This window comes from Leucopleurus acutus (assembly GCF_964270905.1).
Source record: "Leucopleurus acutus genome assembly, chromosome: 14".
Taxonomy (NCBI): domain Eukaryota; kingdom Metazoa; phylum Chordata; class Mammalia; order Artiodactyla; family Delphinidae; genus Leucopleurus; species Leucopleurus acutus.
Window position 1 is genome coordinate 59,511,232 of NC_139156.1, and position 17,260 is coordinate 59,528,491.

A 17,260-nucleotide genomic window follows, 5' to 3' on the forward strand; every position below is an offset into this window, starting at 1 on the left:
CCAGCACCACTTATTGAAGAGACTGTCTTTTCTCCATTGTATATCCTTGCCTCCTTTGTCATAGATTAGTTGACCATAGGTGCATGGGTTTATCTCTGGGCTTTCTATCCTGTTCCATTGATCTATGTTTCTGTTTTTGTGCCAGTACCATATTGTCTTGATTACTGTAGCTTTGTAGTATAGTTTAAAGTCAGGGAGTCTGATTCCTCCAGCTCTGTTTTTTTCCCTCAAGACTGCTTTGGCTATTCAGGGTCTTTTGTGTCTCCATACAAATTTTAGGATTTTTTGTTCTAGTTCTGTAAAAAAATGCCATTGGTAATTTGATAGGGATTGCATTGAATCTGTAGATTGTTTTGGGTAGTATAGTTATTTTCACAATATTGATTCTTCCAATCCAAGAACATGGTATGTCTCTCCATATGTTGGTATAATCTTTAATTTCTTTCATCAGTGTCTTATAGTTTTCTGCCTACAGGTCTTTTGTCTCCCTAGGTAGGTTTATTCCTAGGTATTTTATTCTTTTTGTTGCAGTGGTAAATGGGAGTGTTTCCTTAATTTCTCTTTCAGATTTTTCATCATTTGTGTATAGTAATGTAAGAGATTTCTGTGCATTAATTTTGTATCCTGCAACCTTACCAAATTCATTGATTAGCTCTAGTTTTCTGGAGGCATCTTTAGGATTCTCTATGTATAGTATCATGTCATCTGCAAACAGTGACAGTTTTACTTCTTCTTTTCCAATTTGTATTCCTTTTATTTCTTTTTCTTCTCTGATTGTTGTGGCTAGGACTTCCAAAACTATGTTGAATAATAGTGGCAAGAGTGGACATCCCTGTCTTGTTCCTGATCTTAGAGGAAACGCTTTCAGTTTTTCACCATTGAGAATGGCCATTATTATGTTGAGGTAGGTTCCCTCTATGCCCACTTTCTGGAGAGTTCCTATCATATATTGTTGAATTTTGTCAAAAGCTTTTTCTGCGTCTATTGAGATGATCATATGGTTTTTCTTCTTCAATTTAATATGGTGTATTGCATTGATTGATTTGCGTATATTGAAGAATCCTTGCATCACTGGGATAAATCCCATTTGATCATGGTGTAGGATCCTTTTAATGTGTTGTTGGATTCCGTTTGCTAGTATTTTGTTGAGGATTTTTGTATCTATATTCATCAGTGATATTGGTCTATAATTTTCTTTTTTTTTTAGTATCTTTGTCTGGTTTTGGTGTCAGGGTGATGGTGGCCTTATAGAATGAGTTTGGGAGTGTTCCTCCCTCTGCAATTTCTTGGAAGAGTTTAAGAATGATGGGTGTTAGCTCTTCTCTAAATGTGTGATAGCATTCACCTGTGAAGCCATCTGTTCCTGGACTTTAGTTTGTTGGAAGATTTTTAATCACAGTTTCAATTTCATTACTTGTGATTGGTCTGTTCATATTTTCTGTTTCTTCCTGGTTCAGTCTTGGAAGGTTATACCTTTCTAAGAATTTGTCCATTTCTTCCAGGTTGTCCATATTATTGGCATAGAGTTGCTTGTAGTAGTCTCTTAGGATGCTTTGTATTTGTGCGGTGTCCATTGTAACTTCTTTTTCATTTCTAATTTTATTGATTTGAGTCCTCTCCCTCTTTTTCTTGATGAGTGTGGCTAATGGTTTATCAGTTTTGTTTATCTTCTCAAAGAACCAGCTTTTAGTTTTATTGATCTGTGCTATTGTTTTCTTTGTTTCTATTTCGTTTATTTCTGCTCTGATCTTTATGATTTCTTTCCTTCTGCTAAGTTTGGGTTTTGTATGTTCTTCTTTCTCTAGTTTCTTTAGGTGGACGATTAGATTGTTTATATGAGATTATTTTCTTGTTTCTTGAGGTAGGCTTGTATAGCTATAAACTACCCTCTTAGAACTGCTTTTGCTGCATCCCATAGGTTTTGGATCGTCGTGTTTTCATTATCATTTGTCTCTGGGTATTTTTTGATTTCCTCTTTGATTTCTTCAGTGATCTCTTGGTTATTTAGTCATGTATTGTTTAGCCTCCATGTGTTAGTGTTTTTTACATTTTTTTCCCTGTAATTGATTTCTAATCTCATAGTGTTGTGGTCAGAAAAGATGCTTGATATGATTTCAGTTTTCTTAAATTTACTGAGGCTTGATTTGTGACTCAAGATGTGATCTATTCTGGAGAATGTTCCGTGCACACTTGAGAAGAAAGTGTAATCTGCTGTTTTTGTATGGAATGTCCTATAAATATCAGTTAAATCTATCTGGTCTGTTGTGTCGTTTAAAGTTTCTGTTTCCTTATTTATTTTCTGCTTGGATGATCTGTCCATTGGTGTAAGTGACGTGTTAAAGTCCCCCACTGTTATTGTGTTACTGTCGATATCCTCTTTTATAGCTGTTAGCAGTTGCCTTATGTATTGAGGTGCTCCTATGTTGGGTGCATATATATTTATAATTGTTATATCTTCTTCTTGGATTGATCCCTTGATCATTATGTAGTGTCCTTCTTTGTCTCTTGTAACATTCTTTATTTTAAGGTCAATTTTATCTGATATGAGTATTGCTACTCCAACTTTCTTTTGATTTCCATATGCATGGAATATCTTTTTCCATCCCCTCAGTTTCAGACTGAATGTGTCCCTAGGTCTGAAGTGGGTCTCTTGTAGACTGCAGATATATGGGTCTTGTTTTTGTATCTATTCAGCAAGCCTGTGTCTTTTGGTTGGAGCATTTAATCCATTCATGTTTAAGATAATTATCGATATGTATGTTCCTATTACCATTTTCCTAATTGCTTTGGGTTTATCTTTGTAGGTCCTTTTCTTCTCTTGTGATTCCCATTTAGAGAAGTTCCTTTAGCATTTGTTGTAGAGCTGCTTTGATGGTGCTGAATTTTCTTAGCTTTGCTTGTCTGTAAAGCTTTTGATTTCTCCATCGAATCTGAATGAGATCCTTGCCGTGTAGAGTAATCTTGGTTGTAGGTTCTTCCCTTTCAGCACTTTAAGTATATCATGCCACTCCCTTATGGCTTGTAGAGTTTCTGCTGAGAAATCAGCTGTTAACCTTATGGGAGTTCCCTTGTATGTTATTTGTCATTTTTCCCTTGCTGCTTTTAGTAATATTTCTTCGTCCTTAATTTTTACCAGTTTGATTACTGTGTGTCTCGGCGTGTTTCTTCTTGGGTTTATCCTATATGGGACTCTCTGTATTTCCTGGACTTGGTTGGCTACATCCTTTCCCATGTTAGGGAAGTTTTTGACTCTAATCTCTTCAAATATCTTCTCGGGTCCTTTCTCTCTCTCCTCCTTCTGGGACGCCTGTAATGCGAATGTTGTTGCATTTAATGTTGTCCCAGAGGTCTCTTAGGCTGTCTTCATTTCTTTTCATTCTTTTTTCTTTATTCTGTTCCATGGCAGTGAATTCCACCATGCTGTCTTCCAGGTCACTTATCCGTTCTTCTGCCTCAGTTATTCTGCTATTGATTCCTTCTAGTATATTTTTCATTTCAGTTATTGTATTGTTCATTTCTGTTTGTTTGTTCTTTAATTCTTCTAGGTCTTTGTTAAACATTTCTTGCATCTTCTCAATCTTTGCCTCCATTCTTTTTCCGAGGTCCTGGATCATCTTCACTATGATTATTCTTTTTCTGGAAGGTTGCCTATCTCCACTTCATTTAGTTGTTTTTCTGGGGTGTTATCTTGTTTCTTCATCTAGTACATAGCCCTCTGCCTTTTCATCTTGTCTATCTTTCTGTGAATGTGGTTTTTGTTCCACAGGCTGCAGGATTGTAGTTTTTCTTGCTTCTGCTGTCTGCCCTCTAATGTTAATTTTTTTCTTTTTCTTTTTCTTCCTTTTTTTTTTTGGCTGTGTTGGGTCTTCATTGCTGTGTGCAGGCTTTCTCTAGTTGTGGCAAGTGGGGCCTGCTCTTCGTTGTGGTGTGTGAGCTTCTCATTGCGGTGGCTTCTCTTGTTGCTGAGCATGGACTCTGGGCACGGGCTTCAGTAGTTGCAACAAGTGGGCCCTAGAGTGTGCGGGCTTCAGTAGTTGTGGCTTGCAGGTTGTGGAGCGCAGGCTCAGTAGTTGTGGCGCATGGGCTTAGTTGTTCTGCGGCATGTGGGATATTCCCAGCCCAGAGATTGAACCCCGTGTCCCCTGTATTGGCAGGTGGATTCTCAACCAGTGAATCACCAGGGAAGTCCCTCTTTGTTTTTTGTGGTTTTTTTTGCGGTACGTGGGCCTGTCACTGTTGTGGCCTCTCTCGCTGCGGAGCACAGGCCCGGACGCGCAGGCTCAGCGGCCATGGCTCACGGGCCTAGCTGTTCTGCAGCACATGGGATCTTCCTGGACTGGGGCACAAACCCATGTCCCCTGCATCGGCAGGCGGACTCTCAACCACTGCGCCACCAAGGAAGCCCTCCTCTTTGTTTTGATTAGTATTTATTTATAACTTTCTGTCAGAGTGTAGTAGAAACAATCTCATTCAATACAGATTCCAGCAGGGTTGTATGATGTTTATTTTTTTTCAGGAGTTCTTTTTTTTTACAGCAAAATTGTGAGGATGGTACAGAGATGTCCCATGTACTCCCTGCCCCCACACATGCATAGTCCCTCACCAGAATGGCATATTTGTTAAAATTGATGAATCTACATTGACACATTGTAATTGCCCAAAGTCCATAGTTTAACATTACCCCTTTACTCTTGGTGTTGTAAGTTCTATGAATTTGAACTAATGTATAATGACACGTATTCATCGTTATGATATTGTAGAATATTTTCACTGCCCTAAAATTCCTCTATGCTTCATCTGTTCATCCGCCCTCCTTCCATTAACCACTGATCTTTTTACTCTCTTCATAGTTTTATTTCTTCCAGAGTGTCATATAGTTGGAGTCATGCAGTATATAGTAGCCTTTTCAGATTGACTTCTTTCACTTAGTAATACACATTTCTTTCCTCCATGTTTATTTTTTTAATGGCTTGATAGCTCATTTCTTTTTAGCATTGAATTTTCTGTTGTCTAGATGTATCACAGTGTATCCATTCACCTACTAAAGGAAATCTTGGTTGCTTCCAAGTTTTGGCTATTATAAAATAAGCTGCTATAAATATACATGTGCAGGTTTTTGTGGGGACATAAATATTCAACTCCATTGGGTAAATACTAAGGAGCATGATTGCTGGATCATATCGTAAGAGTATTTTTAATTTTTTAAGAAACTGCCAAACTGTCTTCCAAAGCGCTGTACCATTTTGCAATCCCACCAGCAATGATTGAGAGTTGATGTTAATTTTTAAATCTTGTTTTTCATTTATTTATTTTTATTTATTTTTTTACATCTTTATTGGAGTATAATTGCTTTACAATGGTGTGTTAGTTTCTGCTTTATAACAAAGTGAATCAGTTATACATATACATATGTTCCCATATCTCTTCCCTCTTGCGTCTCCCTTCCTCCCACCCTCCCTATCCCACCCCTCCAGGCGGTCACAAAGCACCGAGCTGATCTCCCTGTGCTATGCAGCTGCTTCCCACTAGCTATCTACCTTACGTTTGGTAGTATATACATGTCCATGCCTCTTTCTCGCTTTGTCACAGCTTACCCTTCCCCCTTCCCATATCCTCAAGTCCATTCTCTAGTAGGTCTGTGTCTTTATTCCTGTCTTACCCCTAGGTTCTTCATGACATTTTTTTTTCTTAAATTCCATATATATGTGTTAGCATATGGTATTTATCTTTCTCTTTCTGACTTACTTCACTCTGTATGACAGACTCTAGGTCTATCCACCTCATTACAAATAGCTCAATTTCGTTTCTTTTTATGGCTGAGTAATATTCCATTGTATATATGTGCCACATCTTCTTTATCCATTCATCCGATGATGGATGCTTAGGTTGTTTCCATCTCTGGGCTATTGTAAATAGAGCTGCAATGAACATTTTGGTACATGACTCTTTTTGAATTATGGTTTTCTCAGGGTATATTCTGGCCTTACATTTAGGTCTTTAATCCATTTTGAGCTTATTTTTGTGTATGGTGTTAGGGAGTGATCTAATCTCATACTTTTACCTGTACCTTTCCAGTTTTCCCAGCACCACTTATTGAAGAGGCTGTCCTTTCTACACTGTACATTCCTGCCTCCTTTATCAAAGATAAGTTGACCATAGGTGCGTGGGTTTATCTCTGGGCTTTCTATCCTGTTCCATTGATCTATATTTCTGTTTTTTGTGCCAGTACCATACTGTCTTGATTACTGTAGCTTTGTAGTATAGTCTGAAGTCAGGGAGCCTGATTCCTCCAGCTCCGTTTTTTGTTCTCAAGATTGCTTTCGCTCTTCAGGGTCTTTTGTGTTTCCATACAAATTGTGAAATTTTTTGTTCTAGTTCTGTGAAAAATGCCAGTGGTATTTTGATAGGGATTGCATTGAATCTGTAGACTGCTTTGGGTAGTAGAGGCATTTTCACAATGTTGATTCTTCCAATCCACGAACATGGTATATCTCTCCATCTACTTGTATCACCTTTAATTTCTTTCATCAGTGTCTTATAATTTTCTGCATGCAGGTCTTTTGTCTCCTTAGGTAGGTTTATTCCTAGATATTTTATTCTTTTTCTTGCAATGGTAAATGGAGTGTTTTCTTGATTTCACTTTCAGACTTTTTGTCATTAGTGTATAGGAATGCAAGAGATTTCTGTGCATTAATTTTGTATCCTGCTACTTTACCAAATTCATTGATTAGCTCTAGTAGTTTTCTGGTAGCATCTTTAGGATTCTCTATGTATAATATCATGTCATCTGCAAACAGTGATAGCTTTACTTCTTCTTTTCTGATTTGGATTCCTTTTATTTCCTTTTCTTCTCTGATTGCTGTGGCTAAAGCTTCCAAAACTATGTTGAATAAGAGTGGTGAGAGTCGGCAACCTTGTCTTGTTCCTGATCTTAGTGAAAATGCTTTCAGTTTTTCACCATTGAGGATGATGTTGGCTGTGGGTTTGTCATATATGGCCTTTATTATGTTGAGGAAAGTGCCCTTTGTGCCTACTTTGTGCAGGGTTTTTATCATAAATGGGTGTTTAATTTTGTTGAAAGCATTCTCTGCATCTATTGAGAGGATCATATGGTTTTTCTCCTTCAATTTGTTAATATGGTTTATCACATTGATTTGCATATATTGAAGAATCTTAGCATTCCTGGAATAAACCCCACTTGATCATGGTGTATGATCCTTTTAATGTGCTGTTGGATTCTGTTTGCTAGTATTTTGTTGAGGATTTTTGCATCTATGTTCATCAGTGATATTGGCCTGTAGTTTTCTTTCTTTGTGACATCCTTGTCTGGTTTTGGTATCACTGTGATGGTGGCCTCATAGAATGAGTTTGGGAGTGTTCCTCCCTCTGCTATATTTTGGAAGAGTTTGAGAAGGATAGGTGTTAGCTCTTCTCTAAATGTTTGATAGCATTCGCCTGTGAAGCCATCTGGTCTTGGGCTTTTGTTTGCTAGAAGATTTTTAATCACAGTTTCAATTTCATTGCTTGTGATTGGTCTGTTCATATTTTCTATTTCTTCCTGATTCAATCTTGGCACGTTGTGCATTTCTAAGAATTTGTCCATTTCTTCCAGGTTGTCCATTTTATTGGCATAGAGTTGCTTGTAGTAATCTCTCATGATCTTTTGTATTTCTGCAGTGTAGTTGTTACTTCTCCTTTTTCATTTCTAATTCTATTGATTTGAGTCCTCTCCCTTTTTTTCTTAATGAGTCTGGCTTAATGGTTTATCAATTTTGTTTATCTTCTCAAAGAATGAGCTTTTACTTTTATTGATCTTTGCTCTCATTTCCTTCATTTCTTTTTTTTTTTTTTTTTGCGGTACGTGGGCCTCTCACTGTTGTGGCCTCTCCCGTTGTGGAGCACAGGCTCCGGATGCGCAGGCTCAGCAGCCATGGCTCACGGGCCCAGCCGCTCTGCGGCACGTGGGATCTTCCCGGACCGGGGCACGAACCCGCGTCCCCCGCATCGGCAGGTGGACTCCCAACCACTGCGCCACTAGGGAAGCCCTCCTTCATTTCTTTTTCATTTATTTCTGATCTGATTTTTATGATTTCTTTCCTTCTGCTAACTTTGGGTTTTTTTTGTTCTTCTTTCTCTAATTTCTTTAGGTGCAAGTTTAGGTTGTTTATTCTAGATGTTTCCTGTTTCTTAAGGTAGGATTGTATTGCTATAAAATTCCCTCTTAGAACTGCTTTTGCTGCATCCCATAGGTTTTGGGTCGTCGTCTCTGCATTGTCATTTGTTTCTAGGTATTTTTTGATTTCCTCTTTGATTTCTTCAGTGATCACTTCGTTATTAAGTAGTATATTGTTTAGCCTCCATGTGTTTGCATTTTTTACAGATCTTTTCCCGTAATTGATATCTAGTCTCATAGCGTTGTGGTCAGAAAAGATACTTGATACAATTTCGATTTTCTTAAAATTACCAAGGCTTGATTTGTGACCCAAGATATGATCTATCCTGGAGAACGTTCCATGAGCAGTTGAGAAAAATGTGTATTCTGTTGTTTTTGGATGGAAAGTCCTATAAATATCAATTAAGTCCATCTTGTGTAATGTATCATTTAAAGCTTGTGTTTCCTTATTTATTTTCATTTTGGATGATCTGTCCATTGGTGAAAGTGGGGTGTTAAAAACCCCTACTGTGATTGTGTTACTGTCGATTTCCCCTTTTATGGCTGTTAGTATTTGCCTTATGTATTGAGGTGCTCCTATGTTGGGTGCATAAATATTTACAATTGTTATATCTTCTTCTTGGATCGATCCCTTGATCATTATGTAGTGTCCTTCTTTGTCTCTTGTAAGAGTCTATTTTAAAGTCTATTTTGTCTGATATGAGAATTGCTACTCTAGCTTTCTTTTGGTTTCCATTTGCATGGAATATCTTTTTCCATCCCCTTACTTACAGTCTGTATGTGTCTCTATGTCTGAAGTGGGTCTCTTGTAGACAGCATATATATGGGTCTTGTTTTTGTATCCATTCAGCCAATCTGTGTCTTCTGGTGGGAGCATTTAGTCCATTTACATTTAAGGTAATTATCGATATGTATGTTCCTATTCCCATTTTCTTAATTGTTTTGGGTTCGTTATTGTAGGACTTTTCCTTCTCTTGTGTTTCTTGCCTAGAGAAGTTCCTTTAGCATTTGTTGTAAAGCTGGTTTGGTGGTGCTGAACTCTCACAGCTTTTGCTTGTCTGTAAAGGTTTTAATTTCTCCATCAAATCTGAATGAGATCCTTACTGGGTGGAGTAATCTTGGTTGCCGGTTTATCTCCTTCATCACTTTAAATATGTCCTGCCAGTCCCTTCTGGCTTGTAGAGTTTCTGCTGGGGATTCCCTTGTGTGTTATTTGTTGTTTTTCCCTTGCTGCTTTTAATATGTTTTCTTTGTATTTAATTTTTGACAGTTTGATTAATATGTGTCTTGGCATATTTGTCCTTGGATTTATCCTGTGTGGGACTCTCTGTGCTTCCTGGACTTGATTATTTCCTTTCCCATATTAGCGAAGTTTTCAACTATAATCTCTTCAAATATTTTCTCAGTCCCTTTCTTTTTCTCTTCTTCTTCTGGAACCCCTATAATTCGAATGTTGGTGCGTTTAATGTTGTCCCAGAGGTCTCTGAGACTGTCCTCAGTTCTTTTCATTCTTTTTTCTTTCTTCTGCTCTGCAGTAGTTATTTTCACTATTTTATCTTCCAGGTCACTTATCTGTTCTTCTGCCTCAGTTATTCTGCTATTGATCCCTTCTAGAGTATTTTTAATCTCATTTATTGTGTTGTTCATAGTTGTTTGTTTCATCTTTAGTTCTTCTAGGTCCTTGTTAAATGTTTCTTGCATTTTGTCTATTCTATTTCCACGATTTTGGATCATCTTTACTATCATTATTCTGAATTCTTTTTCAGGTAGACTGCCTGTTTCCTCTTCATTTGTTAGGTCTGGTGGGTTTTAATCTTTCTCCTTCATCTGCTTGTGTTTTTCTGTCTTCTCATTTTGCTTATCTTACTGTATTTGAGTCTCCTTTTTGCAGGCTGCAGGTTCATAGTTCCCATTGTTTTTGGTGTCTGTCCCCAGTGGCTAAGGTTGGTTCAGTGGGTTGTGTAGGCTTCCTGGTGGAGGGGACTAGTGCCTGTGTTCTGGTGGATGAGGCTGGACCTTGTCTTTCTGGTGGGCAGGTCCACGTCTGGTGGTGTGTTTTGGGGTGTCTGTGGACTTATTATGATTTTAGGCAGCCTCTCTGCTAATGGGTGGGTTTGTGTTCCTGTCTTGCTAGTTGTTTGGCATAGGGTGTCCAGCACTGTAGCTTGCTGGTCGTTGAGTGAAGCTGGGTGCTGGCGTTGAGATGGAGATCTTTGGGAGATTTTCGCCGTTTGATATTATGTGAGACTGGGAGGTCTCTTGTGGACCAGTGTTCTGAAGTTGGCTCTCCCACCTCAGAGGCACAGCACTGAGTCCTGGCTGGAGCACCAAGAGCCTTTCATCCACATGGCTCAGAATAAAAGGGAGAAAAAGTAGAAAGAAAGAATTAGTAGAAGTAGAAAGAGAAAGAAAGAAAGGAAGGAGGGAGGGAGGGAAGGAGGGAGGAAGGAAAAAAAGAAAGAAGATAAAGTAAAATAAAATAAGATAAAATATAATAAAGTTATTAAAATAAAAATAATTATTAAGAAAAAAATTTAAACGGACGGATAGAACCCTAGGACAAATGGTGGAAGCAAAGCTATACAGACAAAATCTCACACAGAAGCATACACATACACACTCACAAAAAAGGAAAAGGGGAAAAAAATCATAAATCTTGCTCTCAAAGCCCACCTCCTCAATTTGGGATGATTCGTTGTCTATTCATGTATTCCACAGATACAGGGTTCATCAAGTTGATTGTGGAGCTTTAATCCGCTGCTTCTGAGGCTGCTGGGAGAGATTTATTTCTCTTTCTCATCTCTGTTCTCACAGCTCCCAGGGGCTCAGCTTTGGATTTGGCCCCGCCTCTGCGTGTAGGTCGCTGGAGGGCGTCTGTTCTTCACTCAGACAGGACGGGGTTAAAGGAGCAGCTGCTTCGGGGACTCTGGCTCACTCAGGCCGGGGGGTGGGGGGCGGGGAGGGAGGGGCACGGAGTGCGGGGCGAGCCTGCGGCGGTAGAGGCCAGCGTGACGTTACACCCTCCTGAGGCGCGCTGTGCGTTCTCCCGGGGAAGTTGTCCCTGGATCCCGGGACCCTGGCAGTGGCAAGCTGCACAGGCTCCCTGGAAGGGGGTGTGGACAGTGACCTGTGCTCGCATACAGGCTTGTTGGTGGCGGCAGCAGCAGCCTTAGCGTCTCATGCCCGTCTCTGGGGTCCGCGCTTTTAGCTGCGGCTCGCGCCCTTCTCTGGAGCTCCTTTAAGCAGGCAGGTCCAGACTTTTTCCCGGACTCCCTCCCGGCTAGCCGTGGTGCACTAACCCCCTGCAGGCTGTGTTCACACCGCCAACCCCAGTCCTCTCCCTGCGCTGCGACCGAAGCCCGAGCCTCAGCTCCCAGCCCCGCCGCCCCGGCGGGTGAGTAGACAAGCCTCTCGGGCTGGTGAGTGCCAGTCGGCACTGATCCTCCGTGCGGGAATCTCTCCGCTTTCCCCTCTGCACCCCTGTTGCTGTGCTCTCCTCCGCGGCCCCGACGCTTTTCCCCTCCGCTACCCGCAGTCTCCGCCCGCGAAGGGGCTTCCTAGTGTGTGGAAACCTTTCCTCCTTCACAGCTCCCTCCCACTGGTGCAAGTCCCGTCCCTATCCTTTTGTCTCTGTTTATTCTTTTTTCTTTTGCCGTACCCAGGTACGTGGGGAGTTTCTTGCCTTTTGGGACGTCTGAGGTCTTCTGCCAGCGTTCAGTAGGTGCTCTGTAGGAGTTGTTCCACGTGTAGATGTATTTCTGGTGTATCTGTGGGGAGGAAGGTGATCTCCGCGTCTTACTCTTCCACCATCTTCCCTTCGTCTCCTTGTTTTTCATTTAAATTTACAAGTAAGGAATATGTTCACTTTAAGTTTCTTGACGTATAACACTATCATTAGATATTTTAAATTAAGTTGTTAAATTTGTTTAATTGTTCATTTGATAGGCAAAAACTGGCTATCTTATTTCAATTTTTTGTGTCCTTGAATACCATGAGTGAGTTTTTGTTTTTGTTTTTTTGGGGTTTAGTTAACTATAGTTCCTCTTTTGTGGCTTTCTGGTTTATTACTCCACTTATCTGCTAACATCTTAGTAGTTTTCTTACTGATTTGTAGGAGTTCCTTAAATGAGCTCTGTTTTCTTTAGTTTCCTAGTTTGTAGTTAATTTTTAAAAAACATACATAAACCTAAATTATTTTGTGTATATAATTCCATCTGGCTTTTGATAGGTTGTCTTATCATTTTTAAGTTTAAAAATTCTTCTCTCCTTTCAGAGATCCAATAACTTTTCCTGTTGTTGATTATAACTCTTTATTACATCTAGAATAAAGCAGTTTTCAAGCTTCTTTTTTGTAATTTCTGTAGGCTAATGGTTCTTGATTCATTGTGAGGTTTAAGGATGATAAAAGTTGACAGAAACTTTAGGGACAAAATATATTTTAGCAGTGAAAAAAATGATAAGCTCTTATCTGACAAATGTAAACTTTCTCATCAGAGTTAAACGTTTAGACAACATTTCTGATTAGCCTTCTGTTAGTACAGCAAAAGCATTTGTATTTGCTGGAAATAACATTTATTTATGAAGAAATTATGGCAGAAATCTGTTTAAACAGTGAGAAAATTCTAGACTGTTCAGACAGCCCAGGATTTTGAAAAAGTCTTGTGCTTTGGCAGGAACCCAGGAGAGGATGTGTCTGCATCTGCTGCATGCTAGAAGCCTTCCCAAAGAGTTACTGTAAAGCAGCCAAGAGAACAGTGTATTTCACTACTGTGTGGTTCTGGAAGTAACTGGAAGTTTGCAGACTTGAGGGAGGAGACTTAGGAGTACTTCCAGGAGGTCAGTGTCAGTTTCTGTGGTGACCTATTTTTAGTGATTCAAGTTAAGGAAAAGTGTTTTGTGTGTGTATGTGTGTAATAGGGAGTTTTCCAATGTGGACTTGAACCTGTTGCTTTAGGAGAAATCACTTGGGAAGAGTCAGAGGTGCCTGTACCAAAGAGGAATAGGGTGACAAGTCAGAATAACCAGTGGGTGTCTGTTATTGGGGCGAATGGTACTGCAGTTGTAATTTATTTTCCTGTAAGGTAATAAAGGAGAAGGACTTAAAGTCCATGTATGTTGTGGAGAAGGAGCAAGAGAAGAGTGCTAACAGGGCCTTTGGGAAAGCAGGGTAAAAAACTTTCTACTGGTTAGTTGATAATCTGCATCTGCCATGAAGAATCCATTCCAGAAAAGACAGCCCTACGGGGGACAAAGCAAAAAAGACAGAAGGGCTTTGCTGCCAGGTTTTAGAAAAAAATGCCACAACTTTGTACTGGGCTAAGGATTTTTTACATAGAACACAGTAGATAAGAGAAAAAGCTCAGCATTGGGCCCTTTGAGAGAAATTGCTAGCTTAAATCGACAGGGTTGGTTGTTTTTTTTTTTAATTCTGTACAACTTTTAAAAAATAAAACAGCTTTATTGAGATATAATTCATATACCACACTATTCACCCATGTTCATGCTTGCGTACTTTTTAGTACTTTCACAGTGTTCCTCAACAGTTGATCACCACCGTATATTTTAGAACGTTTTCATCACCCCAATATCTGCAACTTTTAATTGAACTTATTTTAAAATTTAAGGCCATTGCAGGGAAAAGATGGAACAAGTTAGCAATTTAGAGGATTAATCAGAAAGCTCTGAAACCTTTTTTCCCTTTAAGCATATTCTAACATTTTATTTTATTTTATTTTAAATTTATTTCTGGCTGAGTCGGGTCTTTGTTGCTGCACGCAGCCTTTCTCTAGTTGTGGCGAGCGGGGGCTACTCTTCATTGCAGTGCGTGGGCTTCTCACTGCGGTGGCTTCTCTTGTTGCGGAGCACGGGCTCTAGGCATGTGAGCTTCAGTAGCTGTGGCTCGTGGGCTCTAGAGCACAGGGTCAGTAGTTGTGGTGCATGGGCTTATTTGCTCTGCGGCATGCGGGATCTTCCCGGACCAGGGCTCAAACCCATGTCCCCTGCATTGGCAGGCGGATTCTTAACCACTGCGCCACCAGGGAAGTCCTCCTTTTTAAAAATAATGGCCATATTTCTCTTATAGGTGTGCGATCCTGTAAAAGTAAGCCTCTGAAGATGATCTGGTGTATTTTAGTTGTAGGGTTTCTACTTCCCCAGTCTTTGGCTGATCCAGGCTTTTTTACTTCAATTGGTAAGTCTTAATTATTTTTTGTTGTTTTTGCATTTAAAAATTTACATTTTTTAGTGTTTTTTAGATCAGTAAAAACCAATACATTTGTGTTCCCAGAGACTGAAACATTACTTCAGTCCCTGCCCCTCTAAAAGTCTCTCTCATTTTTAAATTCAATTGTTTTCTTTAAATTATTTTCTCTGATTACAAAAGGAATACATTTTCAGATTAGAAATTTATGAAAATTTAGAAAAGCATACCAAAGAAAATTCTCTGGTAATGAGTCCACCCAGCAAATCATTTAATGTATATACTTAGTCTTTTATGTTTTCCTATATACATACTTCATATGTCTTAAAAGAGAAGTTTTCTGTCATCTTGTTGACCAGTTCTACCCTCACATGATTGTGGAGCTAAATAAAACACAAACAAGTACTATAGTTATGAAACCTCATTTTGGGATGTAAAATGATGAGTTCTGTTTTCCCCTTATGAATAACTAAGTATGGATATTTGAATTGCAGTTGAGAAGTATACTTTTTGTTAGTGTGGTCTTTGTTTATTGAATAAAAATTTAGTTCTAAGTAGTTTCAAAACCACAAAAAGGTGAGAGGGGAGGTAGGGAAGAAGAAACATTGATCCTTGGAAAGTAAGGTTTTGAAATTAAAAAATAAATTTTTAGATGACAGACAATTTGTCGATATGGTCCAAGCTTGCAGAATTAAGTAGCTTGAAAATTTGAATTGGAACACATGATTAGAAGAGTTTCCGGCTTTATTTTTATTTATCTGGTTTTTAAAAAAGGAAAAAAAGAAAAAAAAAATGATGCTCTCTCCAACATATCTGATTCATGCCAGGTAAGTCCTCTCAGAATGAAGCATTCTCAGTCATTCTTAAATTATTCAAAAATACTTGTTTTGACCAGTATGGGTATTTGATTACTTTCTTCCCTTTTTCTCCTTCTAGGTCAGATGACTGATTTGATCCGTACTGAAAAAGATCTGGTGACTTCCCTGAAAGACTATATTAAGGCAGAAGAGGACAAATTAGAACAAATAAAAAAGTAAGCAAAGTGTTTTACTTATTATGACTCTGATTCCACCTTCATGTTTTCTTGGTAGAGCTAAAACATTCTTTGAGTGAAAGTGAAAGCCCTCTGTCAGTCTTAAAAGGCCAGTTGAAATGGCTAAAGTAGGAGCACAGAAAACAGAAGTTAGGCCCAGGCTAAGACTTCAGTTGAAGAATATGGATTGAGATAAGAATATAAATGGGTATGGGTCATTGACTGACAATTTTTTTCAATGGTTGCTAATATCTTCTATCCTCTTCTAACCTCCCTAATCAAGCCACCTTCTGGAGCAATTTTCCACTGCTATTTATCCTTCAGTCCTATGGTTCCATTCTAGAGATTACAGTGATAAGTATAGTATTATTTAATTGATATAGTTTTTCCTTAAATGCTAATTTATTTATTTAAATTTATTTATTTATTTATTTATGGCTGCGTTGGATCTTTGTTGCTGTGTGCGGGCTTTCTCTTGTTGTGGCGAGTGGGAACTACTGTTTGTTACGTGCGTGGGCTTTTCATTGCAGTGGCTTCTCTTGTTGCAGAGCACAGGCTCTAGGCGTGCGGGCTTCAGTAGCTGTGGCACGTGGGCTCAGTAGTCGTGGCTTGCGGGCTCTAGAGTGCAGGCTCAGTAGTTTTGGTGCATGGGCTTAGTTGCTCCGCAGCATGTGGAAATCTTCCCAGACCAGGGCTGGAACCCATGTACCCTGCATTGACAGGCGGATTCTTAACCACTGCGCCACCAGGGAAGTCCCCTAATTTATTTTTAATTGACTCAGGTTCATATTTAATTCTGACCTGAGAGTTCCTAGCCTTTGTTTAATGAGTAGCTAAGTATTCAGTATTTTTGTTTTAAAATACAGTTTCTAGATACTGAATATAAAATTTTGCTGTAAGTTTGATTTAAATGAACATGTAACTGAAATTGGATTGGGCTGATTACTTTGTAATAATCAATTATTTGGCTTTAAGGACCTGTAGGGAAATAAATTTTTAGATTCTTACTAGAGGGATCCAATCACAACTTTTACTAAGATAGGTTACGTTTACTGTAACCATTTGGGAGAAACAAAACTAAAACAAAAAGTCTTGTAGTTATATTTTGATTTTGCCAAGTTAGATTTTATCTGTAAGAGAATCTTGCTTTTTAAAAATCCTTTGTAATTTTACTTTTAAAAGGATTTTAAGTATAGTTTTAACTCAAAACCCTCTAATCTTTTTTGAGTGCTTTACTAGTCTTCTTCCTCATTGAGTGTGTATATACTTTATGTAGATTCCACTTATGTCTTACATTTTTAGATGGGCAGAGAAGTTAGATCAGCTAACCAGCACAGCAACAAAAGATCCAGAAGGATTTGTTGGACACCCTGTAAATGCATTTAAGTTAATGAAACGTCTGAACACTGAGTGGAGTGAGTTGGAGAATCTGGTCCTTAAGGATATGTCGGATGGTAAGTCAGATGGTAAGACTAATGAGCCAAAAAAAAAGTAAGGCTTTTTTGCTACCACCTGTAGACATGCCAGAAGAAGTGATAAATTCAGTTCCCAGAACATCAGGTGTTCAGCCTTGTAACTGAATTATTGCTGAGATGTATTTGATTTGACTAGAGTTAATTTAGTCTACATCCTGAATTCTTGATTTAAAAAAAAGATGAATAAAAACTGGAAATAAAGAAAGATAGAACTTTATTGTTAAAATGTAATTTCTGCTCTTCATTTAACATGGTCCTTTTTGCTTTGAAATCTAAAAAAGTGAATCAGTGGTTTGGCATACAGCTTCATTTCTGAGGGTAATTGTTTTCATTTTAGGATTACCTTCAGATTTAAAAAATTTTATGGGTAAGTCTTTATC

At 38.8% G+C, this 17,260-nt stretch overlaps 1 protein-coding gene across 3 annotated transcripts in view; it reads left to right on the forward strand.

The window, feature by feature from the left end:
- Positions 1 to 17,260, forward strand: part of P4HA1 (prolyl 4-hydroxylase subunit alpha 1) — a 92,132-nt gene that overhangs the window by 17,408 nt on the left and 57,464 nt on the right. For 2 of the 3 annotated variants that reach the window (XM_082855090.1, XM_082855089.1), the window contains exons 2-4: positions 14,256 to 14,363; positions 15,309 to 15,405; positions 16,708 to 16,859. In XM_082855090.1, the coding sequence (XP_082711216.1) occupies positions 14,288 to 14,363; positions 15,309 to 15,405; positions 16,708 to 16,859 (325 nt within the window). In that variant the 5' untranslated portion in view covers positions 14,256 to 14,287. Of the gene's footprint in view, positions 1 to 14,255; positions 14,364 to 14,843; positions 15,200 to 15,308; positions 15,406 to 16,707; positions 16,860 to 17,260 lie in introns of those variants that run through there. The other variant, XM_082855091.1, reaches the window with a different exon arrangement.